The sequence below is a fragment of the Centruroides vittatus genome, unplaced genomic scaffold, assembly GCF_030686945.1.
Source record: "Centruroides vittatus isolate TY-2023 unplaced genomic scaffold, ASM3068694v2 contig_538, whole genome shotgun sequence".
NCBI lineage: Eukaryota > Metazoa > Arthropoda > Arachnida > Scorpiones > Buthidae > Centruroides > Centruroides vittatus.
In genome coordinates, this window is record NW_027122316.1 from 625,320 (window position 1) to 643,119 (window position 17,800).

Sequence of the window (17,800 nt, forward strand, 5' to 3'; positions counted from 1 at the left end):
ATGTTTGTTTAGTTAATACAAAATAAATGAGTTTTTAAAATTTATTGTTGTCTGTTGTATTCAGAATCGCAAAAACTTTATTTAAAAAGATGTCCCCTCGAGAGTAAAATCGACCTGTCCGAGCGCTTTGCTTGGACGAACACGAACACTCTGCCGTTTCGTTTTCGCTGGCCCACCCTTTATATGAAGTAAATGTGTGTTTTGATTATCATAAACTACTGTTAAACGTTAGGTGGTTTTTTATGTATGAAGTGACAGTAAAAAATTGGTATGTCAAAACACATTTACGACGACGACGACGTACGCCGTCATAATCGCAAATGTGTCAAAACATGTTTATGATGATGACCGGTACGTCGTTGTCAATCAGTCTATACGAGGCATCTGCATACAAAGTTTACATGATGTGTGGTCGTCACGTCACATAAACTTATCAATACAAAGCCCAGATGTGTTAAATTAATACGAAGCAGTATAATAGTTGTGTCCTGTACTCCATAAGATCTAATGTGTCATGGGAGATGAAGCAAGTGATGTTTTATCATGGAGAATATGGATTAAACGATAGAATCGTAATGGCCACTCCAGTATTTTCACCATTTTCAGAAGAATATCTCTCCAACAACAATATTATACCAAATTATTTTTTTCAGAATATTTAAAAACGAAGCATAATTTTAATAAAACTGTTTTCTAGTCAACCACAAGAGTGGCAAAACAAAGAGGAGTATCATAACGGACCAGAAGGAAACGTGGAAAACCAAGTCCGACCGAAACGAGGCAGCAAAGGGATAAAACAGCTCCTCGAAACATATTTCTCTATTGCAGTACTCTATCTCTCCGTAATCCCAGAATCTAGAGAGAGAACAGATTTTTAAATTACTAATTAGTACTTGTAATTAAAACTTTGTTAATGTTAATACTAAATTCTAAATTGCAACACGTTATATAATTTTAAGATTACAAAATTCTTATTTATGAAATAATTGGGTACAATCCACTATGCATCAAACAGGGCACTGGTTCTGCGACGTACTAAAATGCATTTCGACATTCGCCAAATTCATTGGTGCACATTGCACTCGTCGGGCCGTGGATACGGCGAGCTCCGACAAAGCAATGTGGGCTGTCTCCGCAGTTATATTATAAATGCCATTTCTACTGTATTTTTTACAATGATTCTGCAAATGCCATTATTGAGCAGTTAGGTTGCCAGATGTTCCAGTAGTAGCTTTTTAAGCCATTTGCCGGTGCATTGGTCATGGCCAAGTTTGACACATACTGGAACATACCTGTTGAATGAAATGCTTTCTAGAAATTGTAGTGTTACAACAGAAGCAAAATTTATAGAAATTGTTTTTTGAGGTATCAATATTTACTTATTTAAGATGTACTTTAACGTAATGCATGTTAAAATTCTTTCACTTTTATAATTCCATTATAGAGGTCTTTCCAAAAAATTTGGAAAATTTCATGCTTGATAACTAAATAAACCAAGCCTACACTTAAACGTGGTCTTTTCTATTGATGTTTTTTACCAGATAAAACTTTAAAGGATTTAAAATTATTTTTCTTATTGCCATACCTCTTTGTTCTTTTTGTCTTCCAAGGTGCGCGAACAAAGTTGACGCTGCTGGTCAAAGAAAAACAAGGAATACGTTCCGCTCCACATTCGTTAATGCTACAGTGTGGCGTCCACGACTTGAAATGATACCTGAAGGAGGATATTTAATTTAATAATTATGAATTTTTGTGTTAAAAATTAGATTAAAATCACTGCCAATTTAATTCAATGGTAGTTAGACTATACAAAGCACTAAATCTATGTAAATTAGTAGGACAATTGCAACAGTTAGCACAAGTATGGCACTTTGTGTAAATCCCAAATTCTTATTTATATTGAAAAGAATGGGAATTGCACAGATTCCCACTCATGCTCTGTAGATACTAAGAGGAGTGTCACAATGGGGTAACCAAGTATTGGAAGTGGGGTCCTACACATCCAGGACACCCACCAGTATTCAATCCCAGATCCCGAGTGGCAGGCAGGGACCTCAACCGCCTCAGCTTTCTGGCCGGCTGCACACTAACTTTGGAACGTTCATATTAAAGCAAATTCTACAATAACAGAAATAACGATACTATTTTAATTTGTACGAAAAGATTAATCAGAAACTATTCTCAATAATATATAGCAGTAACGTAACCAGAAATTTCAGTGTGAATCATCCATATTGCCGACGAATTGCATAGACGGATTAGCTATTGCATTTTTACGGATGCCTACCTACCTACAGGTAGGTAGGCATCCGTAAAAATGCAATAGCACAAGTACACTAGAACACATTATTGTGTAAGGAGCTACCATAGCCATACATGGTAACTCCTTGCACATCATACACAAACACACACAACAATGCTTGACAAAAAGAAGAAAAGTCAGAACAAGAACCAAGCATCAAATTTTATTCTTCTTTACCTCATGGCTAGTTGTAGCCTAGTATTTAAGTCCGATACACCTACTTTCTGTTTCATCCAGAGGTTGACTGCATAAAAAAAATGTCACAAGCAGTGGTGAAGTGGGGCTGAGAATGAAGGGAAGAAGAGTGTTACTGTAGGAAACACTGCCTCTTGCCATCCTGGTGTAGCAATTTACTTGACAAGAGCTCAAAGTTTAAAGTACAAATAACTACACTGATAATTTTCAAACACATTCGACGAAAATATATGTGATCAGAAAATTGTTTAACGATTTTATTCTTATACAGTATTTTAAACCGAACAACATGAAACAATTCAAAGTTTTTTTCTTAACCCTTCATGTTGCAGTTCTGCAACATTAATGTTTGTTAATTTTATCTGTAAATAATAACTTTTTATTTTTTTATTGTGTGTAACGGAGTTAGCAACGCTTATAAAATGAGAACCCTCTGAATCCAAAAAAGCAAAAAAGAAAAATGGCAAGAGAATGCCACGGATATGTACATATGCATGTGTGTGTGTTGGCTTCTATTTCACTTAGGGCAGATGTACCAGTTCTGGCCAGAAAACAAATTTAACTTAAAAATATAATCACAAATGAAACAAACTTTTATTGTTAACTGTTCACACAGTTAACAATAAAAGTTTGTTTCATTGGACAGATTTGAATATGTGGTGATTATATTTTTAAGTTAAATTTGTTTTCTGGCCAGAACTGGTACACTGGCCAAAACTGGTACATCTACCCTAATATCTCAGGACGGGGTGAAGATAAAGACATAAAATTTGGCACGGTAGCTTGTATACAGGCAGTGGCGTAGCGAACATAACTGGCACCTGACACTTTATTGATGCCCCTCTCCCCCTCTAGAAACACACATAGTTTGTCTTGGAGACCATTTGGGCGCTCCTCTGCGAGTGGCGCCCGGTGCATGATACATCCCCTTGCACCCCCTTGCTACACCACTGTATACAAGGGGCATTGATGCTATTAAATTTTGGTTGCAAAAGGTCAAGGGGATGGAGAGATAGAGGGTGATCCAGTTCATATTATGGGAGGGGTCAGACTTAATAAAGATTTTACTTGTTAGCATTTATAGTGTTTTATAAAACTCGTCTCTACCCTCAAAATTAAGTCTTTATGTATTTTTAATTATTATAAAACTAGCAGGTAGGCCCGGCGTTGCTCGGGCAAAAGTAACGGTAGCGAAGATTAAGATTATTACGTTATAGTTAACCTTACCCGTTTTCACAGAATGGAAGAATTGGGTCCCCCTGTTTCTAGACTAATTAGAGAATTGTTAGATGGGTCTAAAAATTTGTTCAATTTCCCGCAAAAACGAAAAAAATTGCATCTGCGTCTTGCATGTCGCTTTCTCTTAACAATTTCATTGTTACGTAACACTTCCATCAACAATGGAAGTGTTAAGACTTAATCCTGTCCCTCTCCCCCGTGGGGAGGTATTTCGAAAAATCCCTTTTTAGTGTGCGTCCTCGTGACGTACCCTAACTGTGTACCAAATTTCAACTTTCAACTCCTTACCGTTTGGGCTCTGCACTGATTATTACTATTATTATCATTATTATTATTATTATCAACTTGTCTCGATTATATATGTAGAGAGCAAAAGTTTTTTGTTATAACAGAATCTCATAACAGATGGCGCCACATACAATTTTAGTTATTTTGATTAATGATACAAATGTTATTTTTAAAATAAAATCTCAAAAGCCTGGAAAGTTACGCAACTCGTTAGTTTTTTTTTAAATTTTTGTTATAATTTCTGTTACAGTTCCGCAATACTCTGCATTAGGCCTACGTGTATCTTGTTTTTTTTTTGTTTGTTTGTTTACTCGAACACGCAATTCCTGTGTGGACGTGTTACCAGTTACGCTACCCAGATCTTCTAAATTAATAATCCTGGAAGCAAAGATTCTTTTCTTCCGGAACCTTCCAAATTAATTATTAAAATATTAATTTAATCAAAAGATGACGCTTATCTCTAGGCCAAATTACGTATCGTTTAATTAGTCATTATTAGCATAAATATAGCCCGATGTAATCCGACAATCGTTTTAATAAATAAATTCCGGTTTTTTGGGTCCCTTCGTGCAATTGTCATAAGGGGGTTTTAGTAAATGCATGGATATTAATATAATGCAGGTAATAGTAAATGAATGGATAGTGTATAAAATAAACTAAGAAACAAGTTAAGCAACTCAGAACAGAAAAACCGAAGAAATACACCTAAATTCCCATTAAAATGTCTCGTTCTCATTAAAGACAGGATCAGATGTCCCTGGCTTATCCGGAAAAAAAGCAAATGAAGATACCATTATGTAATGAATACACGTAGACGATGTGTGATGTAGTATTATGCTGTAACAAACAAAGGTTTCAAGCTACTTCACACGTATTGAGAATAGGCAGAGTTTTATACAGTCCGCTGCATAATGTTGCATTTCTGCAATACGTAATTTAATAATACAGTAGAACTCCGATTAACCGAACGTCCAATTATTCGATCCACCATTTCTCTCCCGCTGACGTCACACTGCAATTCTCTTACGTCGTGCGACCACTTTCTGTGACAGATCCAAATGATCGGGAACATGATTTAAAGTTCTAGGATGAGTTTAATGGATGATAAGTGGGAATCCCGACCCTTCTTAAAGATAAGTAGAAAAAAAAACCCGATCCTCCCTCTTTAAATAAAGGATTATGAGTCAAAAATCCGATCCTCCTTAAAGGATGATGAGTGGGAATTCCAATTTCTCAAATTGAAAAACTTAAAATATAGAAAATAAAACATCGACGTGATTATTAATGGTTAATTATACACAAATTTAACTGACCACTTTTGGACTTACTTAACAAAGGAACCGACGATGCGCCAAATGGATCTTCCATTAATTCTTCCAACCTCTGCATACACAATTTGCACTTGCAGATGATAAGGTAAGTCGTGGCACGTATCCAAAGTTCCACTCTCCGAATCTTCGCTCCCATTTAAATTACTGTTAAAACAAATAAACATCCGAAATATTATAATAAAAATTAATTACAATTCGAGAATTTAATTGTAATTTATTTAATTACCTGATGATAATTTTAACAAAGTCCGAGATATTTTCGAGATCCGGACTTCCTCCCTTACTGATGTAATTCGCTTGATGAAGATTTTTGAATAGATTCATCACGTCCCATCTGAAAATAATTAAGTATTAAATCTCAGTTAAAATTCAGTTTTGCATCATCATCATCATCATCATCGATGATTTAATATAGAATTTCTTAAAGTTTTGTATGTAAATTGAGAGATCTTCAGCATAGAAAATGCTGATTTATGGGCATGCGGATGCGTAATAACGGGATTTTTTTATGAACTTTTGAAGTATTTGTGACTCATTTTTACTCACAATAACTATCATTGGTTGGTTTCAAAGCTGAAAATCTACCTCAGAAGATGATTACACAGGAAGATTGATTGTGTTTGTTATAAATACACTTCTACGAGTGTTTTTTTATGTAACGTGTGGTGTTATGAGAATAAAAGGTGATGACACACTTAATTTTCCTAAATCTTTATTGTGGAGTTTAGGACATTTTTCTCAAATTTCAGTACTTCGTATATATTCACAATAAAACAAAGAATTTCAATAGTTTCGTTCATTTGCCCTTTATCAGGGGCCTCCGGAGAAGCCCAGGTTTTCTTTGAAGCCCGAACAACAACTTTATTTCTAGGCCCTCCGGAGACTAAGACAGAAGAACACTGGAAAGAGTAGTTTCTAACAAACGTCCTTCTAGACAGGTGGCAGGGCTCAAAAACGTGGGACAAGGGATATGTTCCCCAATATTTTTGTACCACGAACGTAGTTTTTTAAATGTCATACTACATAAAATTAGAAGTATAAACGAGTACGGTACACAATTAAACGCTACTACGATAAACTTTTAACTGTCATCGGCCCCACTCCGCAATATCCACGCTTATTTTAAAGCCTCCTTTGTGTTGTTCGGAGTTCTTCTTTCGTATGGCCTGCCTAGGGTACCAATTATACATTTCTTTAATTAAGAAAACAATATTACGTAAAATTCCTGTATATAAAGACACGATATTCTGTTACGAAACACGAAAACACGAGCCATTTCCTTCTCCCCGTATCTGGCACGAAGCCAGAATTTTTTTAAATAATAAAAAAAAATCGCATTCAATGCTATTTTTCTAACGTAAATGTCATCACATTTTATGTTTAAATCGCATGCAATTTAAAAATACACGGGCCATTTAACAGGTGAGCAACACAACTTACGTTAATCAATTTAATTGGGATGTTCTTTAATTATTTCATCAATAAATTCATTTTCTTCTTTTTTTAACCACTTGACGTTTAATATTAAACTTTTAAGAAGAAATTACAGTATATATACAGTTAAACCTGCTTAAGCCGGTTTGCAGGTTCCCGTTTTAAACAGATTTTACTGTTGAAAAGTACGAATTTTAAATTTATTATTATAATTATGTTGCAAAATGGTCTATTATGCATATTATAATATATGCTACAGAAGAGTAGGCCTATGTGCTCTATTGTGGAATGCTTTGTACTTCTGCAGTATAATGTCAGTACTACAGCCTGTTCTTCTGTTATATATTTTGTGCCCGTTTATTTTAGTTTATAAATATGCCCATAACTTGACACTAGATCTTAACACAGCAAAACTTTGTATCTCCTTTCAGGATTTTCTAAAACACAACAAGGTGATTAAGAATTCTAAACAATCGGCTCTTTCGTATAAATTCTAACAATACCCATTATATTGTCATCGTTAAGAGGTAATGACACGGAATTCTTAGGGTGAAATTCATAGCCCCAAGTCGGACAACCTGCAATTAATACTACGATATCAACAATATAATTAGAAATTGAACGATTAGTAAAGTTATATCAGGGAATTCTAATGTTAAAGCATAGCAATTATTCTGGTTTAATTAATAAGAGGCTTGCATGAAAGTGTGGCTTGATAGATTCTATAATTAATGTCAATTATAATAGGAGAGTTAATTGATCATCTCCGTAAATTTTCCTTCCGAATGTAACTTATGATAAAGAAGCTTCAGCTCTATAATTGACAAAAATAAATGGATTTTTATGGTCTGTAACATGAAATAACATTAAAAATATGAGGTCTTACACTCAAAAACCTTCAAATATTACTAAAGTAAAGGATTCCCGCTAAAAATCCCATCTAAAAATTAAGGAATTTAGTACTGTTCAAAGTAAAATACTCGTTAAGGAAAGAAAAATATTAAATTCGCTACCAAAATATCTGTTAATTTGCTCGACGGTACCAAAAAAGAGGCTCCTTACCCTAAAATTCGTGTTAAAAAATAAGCGCGTTATCCTATGGACAAAAAGGCATTGCCTAAATTTATAAAAAAGATTGGTTTGGGGCCCCTCTTGGTAGTGGCTCCAAACCAATCTTTTTATAAATTCATGACTGTAATAGAAGTATCAAAATTTAAATTTGGGTCATATATGCGACCCTAGATTGCCCGCTTGGCGCAGGCTGCATTAGGACAGCGCAGACTTCGCGCTGTCCTAATGCAGGGATTCCTCCTAAAAATGCCCCTGAAAAATTTTTGAAGTCAATACTGTACATGGGGTCCCTTAATTCAAATTTTCCTGGGCTCCATGAAGCCATAACGCGCCACTGGTTCAAATTAAGGGGTATGTACTAATGCTCATAAGAACATGTTGAGCGTATCACTTCTTATACTCACCGACACAAACCAGTAGAGGTGTTCTTTTACTCAGTACACTGCTAAAAACAGGAAATTCTTGTAGCCTAATCATCCTCTCTTATGTTTATACCTTGGGCACATGATTGAATCAGTGGCGCGTTATAGATTCATGATGCCCCAGGTAAATTCGAATTAAGAGGCCCCGTGTACAGTGTTGACTACAGACATTTTCGTTCGGGGGATTGTGGAGGTAATTCCCCGGTATCATCGTTTATTAAGGTTGAGTTGTGCCAGTTCACCCTGCGCCTGTGCCACATCGACAATCTAGTACATCGATATACTTAGTACAGAAATGATTAAAAGATTGATTTCGGCACGGACAGGCAATGGCCCTTTTTGCTCGTAGGATGACGCTCCACTGTGATTTATTAAGCTCAATGTGGCTATTTAATATTGAGCCTAATAAATAAAGAAGGGGTAGTAAAGTCATCGATAAAATATTCGTTAAAGAGAGGTCCTTACGCTCAATGACATAAAATTAATGTTAAGAAATAAGAAATGTATCCTTCACCACCAACAAAAAGCACTGTTAAGCTGAACAATACTAACAAAGAAGGATTTGTGTTCACCAACACAAAGTAGCAGCGAGTGAGTACTTCGTGAAAAAATCACGATCAATAAAAAAATGACAAAAAAAATTCATATTTTTCAACAATTTCTCTAGTTTCTAACATGCTTTTAACACGTCCAACACCATTATTATTCAATCCATCTTCACCTTTTAACAATTAATATACAAAAAAAAAGTGTTATTGTGTGACGTATATTTTATTATGTATTTTTTTTTTTATTATCCAATAAAGTAATCTGAGGATTATTTATGCAAATTCTCGACAGCTGATTAATACAATTTGATGCTTTTAAAGTCCAATGCATTAAAATCTGCTGAAAATTTGGCAAACTTAAAAAAAAAAAAAATTTACATAAAATGAAAATGTAAATGATATTTCTTAAATAATAAAATCAAACGCCTTTGAGGCCCCTTTAAATGTGAGGCCCCAGCAGCTCCTCTGTAATAAGCTCTAGATATAGGGATATTGCTGTTTTCCCTGTGACAGAGATATTGCTGCTTGTTATCTAGATTTTAAAGTTTGTAAGTTAGATATTATACATGTCATGCCAGTGTTAACTCTTATCAAATTTAAATTATTATCCAATTTCATACTTGAAAGGATTTATGATTTATTATCCTCATACAATACTCTATCTAGACCCATATTTGATATAATAATTTAGAATGGAGATTGAAGAGAAAACTATCATAAAGTTTTTCAAACAGGCAAAAAGAATATGTAATTTATTTATTTTTATACAGGATGGCCTGAAAGTCATTTAATCACTCTAAAGACTACATATTGAGTCATTCAAATACTTTATGACATAGAAAATTTTACAAAAACTACTGAAATTATTGTTCTAAACACAATTTATGATTCATATTTGCAAGTATACACACAGTTAAATGACTTCTGTGTGTAGAAAGGTATTGAATTTAGGAAGAAAGAATAAATTTGTAGTACATTTCTTTGTGTAAATTCATTTATTTATGTGAAGAAATAGAATCTAAATTAACATAAGGGTTTAGCGACTATTCTGTAATCAGTGCCACAATAGCTAATTCGTAAATAATGTCTTAAACAAGCCTACAACATATGTAACATCAGAAATAAGCTTAATGCTAATTTATTAGCATTATTAGAAAAATAGAATATTTATTAAAATGTACTATGTTCATAATTCTTCTTAATTATAGAGTTAATAATTCATTAAGTAATATGAGCAATTAGTAATGAAGTATATAAATAAAACTGCAATTCAGTTTTTACAATGGTTGACTGACCTAGTATATATAAAAATTATTTTTACTGGTATACATCATTTTGAGTTTTTTTAAATAATTACTCTACACAAAAAATGGTGTAGTTATAGCTATTTTTTAAAGCCTATAAATAAGAGAACAACCCAGTCTTTACAGCAGTTAACTGACTGCTGGAAAACTCTGCATGTTACTGGAATAACAATTTAGTTTTCATTCTTAATCAGTAATTATACAGTAAATTTGGATTACGACAAGGAGTAATAATTGTATTTAAGATTAAAACACTTTGTTTTTTAAATATTTTTGAAAATAATAAAAAATTGAAAAAGAGTTTAATGCGGACCACTCGGAGCCGGCCGTATCTTTAAAGTCATTCATCAGTTTTACTCTGCCGAGCGAAGGCAATTTCGAAATTGAAAAATCAATTTTCTATAAGCCAAAAATGATTGAGTGTCTTATTACTCATACCTGCCTCTTGCTAACATTTAAAAATCCTTATTTTATTATTATTATTATTATTTCTTTACTTTCTTTAACATTAAAATTTTATTTATGCTTAAAATAAAATCATTCAAAGATGATTAATTTATTTAAAAATTAATCATGTATAATGACTTTAGTAAAATATTATTATAAAACAAACTTAAATATTGTTTTAATGCATTTAATAATTAATAAAATTATTATTTTTATTACTTTTTTTTATTAAAAAAAAAAATAATAATAAATTTATTTATCGTAAGTATTAGATAATTGCTTTTTCTTTTACTCTAATGAATTTGTGTAAGATCTTTTAATGTCTTTTTCCTGTTCAATGCTTAATTAGTTTCTTTAACTAAAATATATGCACTTTATAATTAAATATGTTTAATTTTCTTTTAATAAATGTAAAATTTTGTAAGAAATGTAATTAGAAATATTTAAGATTTTTAATTTTTGCTTTGTGTCGACTTGATTCTTAGCGGTCGAGCATGGAAGTATTCTTCGACAGAATTCTTTGATTTAAGGAAACTACATAGGAATTTTTTTTATCAGATTTTTAGCCATTTATGAAGAATTTCTACACGAATGGCTATAGATTTTTCAGGCGAATTTACAGCCATTTATGTAGGAATTCTTTAGGAGAATCTGTAACCATTTATGAAGGAATTCTCTAACAGAAAGAAACCATAATTGAATTCTTTAATCATTTACAGGCACTTATGAAGAAATTCTTCAACAGAATCTACAACCATTTATGAAGTAACTCCTCGACGGAAGTCTTTAACAGAAGAAACTCGCCCACGTTTTCTTCGGCGGAAGCAATTTACGAAGGAATTCTTTAACATAATTCATTCGTAAACGGTCACAAATTGCTCGTACGTACAAAATAAATTTACATCAATTAACAATTAACAAATTAATATAAAAATAATTAAATTTAACATTCTTCACTACTTTAACTTCTTGCATTGATTAATATATTATAAATAAAATAAATATTGAATTTTTTAAAAATTTTATAATATAATTACCTTTTTTTCTTTTAAATAAATTTAAAAAGTATTTAGAAAAATTCTGAATGAATTTTTTCTTTTTTCTTTGAACAAATTGTTATATTTTAAGTATTATAGATCACATTTTCTTTTACTTTTTGGACATTTTTCTGGTTTATTCAGAGTCTAATGCATAGAAAGATTAAGAATTGATTCATTGTATCTCATGCAAAATAAGGGTTTAAGAAAGGGAAAAAATTGTATAAAATTTATTTAAACAAACAGCAATTTGCATATAAAACCTTTAGCAAGTTATTATAAAAATTAGAATATTTAAAAAAGAATAATTTCAAAAAAATACAGAGAAACAATTTTAAATAAGATGTATATTAATGAATATATTATAGGTCTTTTTATTTAGATTTTTGATTTATTTTTGAACTGATTTTTTTACATTTTATTTTTGTATTTTGACATGTTTGATTATATTTATTGCTTTATTGGTTAACGTTACCCTTGGTACCAAGATGGCGGCTCGTCTATGATTCCAGCAAGGAAACAGTGGGGACTCACGTTCTAACCTAACCTATTTTAATAATTTGGTTGCTAATAATTATGGTAATTTATTAGAATAAGTTAGGTTCGGTTAGAACGTGCGTCCCATTGTTTCCTTGCTGGAATCATAGACGAGTCGCCATCTTGGCACCAAGGGTAACGTTAACAGCTTTATTTTCTAAATGAAATCAATTTTTCATTTAAAGAAGAACCATTTCATATATTTCCTTCATACAAAAATAAATACAATTAAAAAACAAAATAAAAGTGAATTTTTTTAGGGCAAAAGTGAATTGTGTAGAGTAGAAAGCAGCTTTAAAAAATAAATCCTTCTAAAACTTAAATTCTTACAACAAAATTATATTTTCCAATCTTTTAAATAATAATTTGAAAAATCCTCAAACAAATTTTAGATGAAACAAGCTTAAAATAACCTGAAAAAATTCATTTAATAAATTTTGACTAAATAATATTGAGTGTATTAGCTCATAAAGAAGTTTTAAACAAACAAACATTCAAAAATCAATCTCTAAAATACTAAAAAAAATAAACTGAATTTTTAAAAAATTGCACAGAACCTAAAACTACAAAACAAAACAAAAAAAATATACATAAAAAATTTAAAAAAAACAATTAAATTATAACAAAAGAAGCCTCAAAAAAGACAACAATTACATTAATAATTTTTCGACTGCATTTAAAAAATAAAAAACAGAATAAAATTTCATTTTAAAACGAATTAAAAATTTATTATCCAATTTTTTTTTTTTTTATCAAAGAAGCAACAAAATAAATCTAAAAAAAAGAGGAGGAGGAGGAGGAGGAGGGGATGTAGCAAAGTCGCGCGTGTGTGCATTTGACATTTAACTTTGGCGACAACACGGAATCAGTAGGACACCCATTACCACACTACACAAAATACAGAAGTAACTTAATACAGTATAGTTGGCGACTCACGTAATCTCCCAAGAGCACACTCAAACCAACATCACTTTAGTAAAGTGGAAAAAATAAGAAAAATAAAATAAAATAAAATAAAAACGTATAAAAAAAAACACTACACTTCTTTTTACGACATCACACTTTACCTTTGGAAGCTAACTCAGTATATCAATAAAGGAACTGTATCTTAAAGGAAGAGAAGGGGAGGGAAAGTAAAATTAAACACCTAGGTGACATTATAAACCTTTAATCCGACAGAAGATCTTTAACAGGAAGTTGGTAGCTTTCTTTAGAGAACTGTATCGATTTTTCTTCTTCCATATTTTAACATACTTTGCATATCGAATCGAAGCTGAGGAATTTATTAACTCCTTCCTAATGCTTTTATTTTGAAAACGTGAGCGGTTTAAATTGCTATATTAAATTAAAACCCATGAAAACAGTAAATTAAATATTTAAAAATAAGAAAAAAAAAACGTTCCTTAAAAAGATTAAACGGTGTTTTTTAGAAGTGCTTCAAAAAGGTGCTGTCACATCTTCAACAAGATCCATACTCGGTGAATTCGCTGTAAATATCGAATAAATCTATAATAAATTAGCTCTTTTTTTTATAGCAAAGTTTTAGCATATTTTGCAGCGTACAGTTCAAAATTTATCCACATTTTAAAATAATTTGCATATCGAAGTTCGGAAAGTGAGGTCAGTTTATTAACTGACCTCACTTTCCGAAATTTACGTTTAAATTGCCGTAATAAGTTAAAAACCTATAAAATCACTAAATTAAATATTAAAAAATACCTTTTCTTCTCGAAAACAATGTAAAAAAAACCTTTCCTTAAAAGGTTAAATAGTGTTTTTAGAAGTGCTTCAACAAGTTCCATACTTTCCAAGATAACGTGAATTCGTTGTAAACGTCGAAAAAAAGAAAAAAAACCCTAAAATAAATTAATTCTTAATTCAGAATTTATTCAAGTTTTAGCATATTTTGCAACGTGCAATTTAAAATTTGTCCATATTTTAAAATAATTTGCATATCGAACAGAAGCTTAGAAGTGGGGAATTTATTAACTCCTTCCTTTGACTTTGAAGACGTAATGCAGTTTAAATCGCAATCCGTAAGTTAAAATATATTTTAAAAAAAACATATTAAATATTAAATAAGTTTTTCCTTCTCGAAAATATTCTAAAAATGTCTTTCTTTAAAAGATTAAATGAATTTTTTTCAAGCGCTTCAACAAGGTGCTGTCACATCAACTTGTTGAGAACGTCAGAAACTTGTGGTAAATGTCAAAAAATTTAAATTAAATAAGTTTTTAATTAAAAATTTTATTATTTTTAAACGGTTTTTTATTGATGATAAAGTTTGAATTACATAATTTTATTGATTTTCTATACATTAATTTAAAAATTCTTTATAATTGATGGACTCATCTAGGTTAAAATTAACATTTTAAAGTGCAATTTTTAATATTTTAATTGTGTTTTTTGAAGATAATCTCACCTTTTATTAATTCTTAACGATATTTTACGAAGAATTTTATAAAAATTTTGTTGTAATCGGCAATAAATTGGGAGAAGAAGGATCTACAAAAGCATCAAAAACTGCGACAGTTTTTAAAAATAATTTATCACTTAAGAGTTTCCTATGAAGAAAAATACTTAAAAAATAATTCTAGAGACATAATTTAATCTGATTTATTCAATATAATGCCAATTTAGCTTACAATCTTAACCGTGAAAGTACGATCTCTCATAAAATAATTCATAAAAAAAAAACTAGATTTAGGGGGAAAAGCATAAAAAACAATAAATTTTTTAAAAGAATTTTAGTAGAAAGCTCTTAACGGTTTCATTTTTTTTATATCATAAAAGATTTCTTACGGATTTTTAAGATAGCAATTCATAATATGAGATTATCGAGAGATGGAGCATCGTTGGAAGAGAGGGATTACAATAATGATGCATCCAGTAGTAACCCCGTGGAACAGTTACTATGGCAACAAGCTCCAATGTATGTAAGAGAGAATATTTCATTAGATAAAGCTACTTTTCACTCCCGTGATTTTATATGTATAAATATATATTAATAAATTCCTCTTCGTATTCCCTTCATGCTTAAAGATGACTTGTCACAAGTTATAATTAAGAAAACTTATTGCCTTCAACGTTTGCTATTAACCAGAGAGAATAGCATTTATTGCTTGCTTAATGAAATTCGAAATCCTTATTAGCAGACAGAAATTTTCCCTTAATTGATATCATCGAAGATAGGTTTACATTATCTTAAACATAATTCACTCCCTTATTAGAGTGAGATCTTTATCTTTAATACTTGATTAAGTATAATGAAAAAGTATAAGGTTATTTCTCTTCATTGATGGAAATTTTTAAAAAATGCAATTTGCACGTTTATACCTAATAAACTATAATTTATAAATTTGTAATTTTATTCAAATGATTAAAAAATTGTGTTAGATTAAACATGATTATGTACAGTATATGTTAACAGTGTTTGTTTCCTATCCTGAATTATTAAGAAGTCATCCTCTTAAAGTGATTAAAAAAAACCCTTAAAACGATTTTTAAAAAAAACCTCCTGAAAATGATTAAAAATTCCTGAAAAATTCCCTAAAATGATTTTTAAAAATCTCTGGAAAATTCCCTAAAACAATTTTTAAAATCCCTGATAAATTTCCTAAAACGATTTTAAAAATCCCTGAAAAATTCCCTAAAACGATTTTAAAAATCCCTGAAAAATTCCCTAAAATTATAAAAATTCCTTAAAATTTCCTATTATTATTAAAACCCATTAAAAATTCCCTAAAATTATTAAAATCCCTTAAAAATTCCCTAAAATTATTAAAATCCCTTAAAAATTCCCTGAATATCATTAAAAGTTAGTTATAAATAAATATAAATTTTACAAATTTTCTCTCGATTACAATTTTAAAAGTTCAAAAATACAAATTTTTCGATTAAAAAAAAAAATACAAAGACTAAATTTGTCATATCCAGAAATTTGCAGAAAAATTTATTTTTTGCATTTCTTTTATCTAAAAAATTATATTCCTGAGATTTCTCAGATAGAAGAATTGTAAATAAGTAAGAGAATTCTGAAGAAATTGTACAGAAAATATCTTAAAATTATAAAGAAATTCTGTAATTTTTATATAGAAATCTTTATATAATCTAAAAATAACATGAAAGTTAAATTTGTAATTTTTACATAAAAAGAAAACTGAAAGAAATTGTAAAAATTAATTATAAATGTTATAAAAGTTTAAAAAACTTTTATAACATTTATAACCTCTGCCTAAAAAGTAAATAAAAATGCCATAAATTTGATGTAAAAAAATTTTTTACATTTTTTTTAATATCATTTACAATCAATTTTTACAAATTTCTTTCTAAACGGGGAAAAAAAAAATTTGCATTAACAGATTTTTTAGAGTAAAAATTATATTTTAAAAGATTATAAAAGACATTTTATGTAATTTATATAATTTTAAAAGAGATTTTTATAACTTATAAACACATTTTTAAAGGGATTTTAGAATTTACGTAGAATTCTTTAGGATAAAAATTATATTTTACTAAATTTTTCAGAGAAATTCTTAAAATTTATGCAGTTTTTTTTTAACAGAGATCAGTTTTAAAGGTGTTTTTAGTATTTAAACACATTTTTAGACAGGTTTTTAAAGGATTTACACAGAATTCTTTACAATAAAAATCACATTTTAACAAATTTTTTTTAGAGAAATTCACATTTAAAAGAGCTTTTGGGTGTTTACACATAATTTTAGGAAATTTTTAGAAGTTACGCACATTATTTTTAGAACAAAAATCATATTTTAAGACAGATTCTTAAAATTTACTCTGCTTTTTTTTTGTATTCTTAAGGGAGAGAAAATCAAATTTATTCAGAAAATTGTAAAATACAGATATGGTTCTGTATTTTTAGACAGGAAACTGTAAATGAGAATAAAACTCTCATTTATTATTTGGATGTTTTCCTGTTAAATTTTCAAAGTATTCTTGTATATTTTTTTTTTATTTGTTAGACGTTTCCTAAAGGAGGATCTTATGATACCATACAACATCTTCGGCATTTATAAAGATTATATATGATGGCAGTGGTACAATTTATGTATTTTTCTTGTAATCCAATGCAACAACATCTGTTTGAGATTTCGTGTTAGACTCTTTCTTTTCTTTTCTTTTTCGTATTTTTATATAATAATAAAAAAATTTGAAGTAACGTGATTTGTAAGGTGATTCATGACTTGATTATAATGCTAACTACCATACAAAATGTATGGTTAAAGTAGATAATCAAATTGAAAATAAATCAGGATTATTATAATCTACTTATCAAATTGATAAATGAAAGAGGGGATTCTTTTGAAAATTTAAAAAAAAAAAAATTTCTGGCCTAAAATTTTCCTTTTACTTTCCTTGCTGTTATATATAAGAGAGGAAAAGTATGGCGATTGGTAAAAAATTTCCTCCAAAGTTTTAATTTTTGGACTCTGAGAACCTTGAAACATCGAGAAATACAATAAATTTGGGGTGTTTTTCCCTGTATGTATGGGTGTGTGGGACACTGTTTTGTTTACCCTCTTTGAAGCTTAATAACTCCAGTATATTTTGTCGAAAATTTCTCAAATTTTGCAGGGGGATTGGTGTATTAGGGGGATTGATGCGGTTAAATTTTGGTGGTTAAA

General features: G+C 30.1%; 1 protein-coding gene across 1 annotated transcript in view; it reads right to left on the reverse strand.

Annotated features, from left to right (window-relative positions):
- Nucleotides 1-657: 657 nt before the first annotated feature.
- The window catches only part of LOC136978459 (tectonic-2-like), a 104,841-nt gene continuing 87,698 nt past the window's right edge, over nt 658-17,800 (reverse strand). Inside the window, exons 9-12 of the mRNA XM_067274165.1 lie at nt 5,582-5,689; nt 5,353-5,499; nt 1,586-1,714; nt 658-855 (exon numbers count right to left, since the gene is read on the reverse strand). Of these exons, the coding sequence (XP_067130266.1) occupies nt 678-855; nt 1,586-1,714; nt 5,353-5,499; nt 5,582-5,689 (562 nt within the window). The 3' untranslated portion in view covers nt 658-677. The remainder of the gene's footprint in view (nt 856-1,585; nt 1,715-5,352; nt 5,500-5,581; nt 5,690-17,800) is intronic.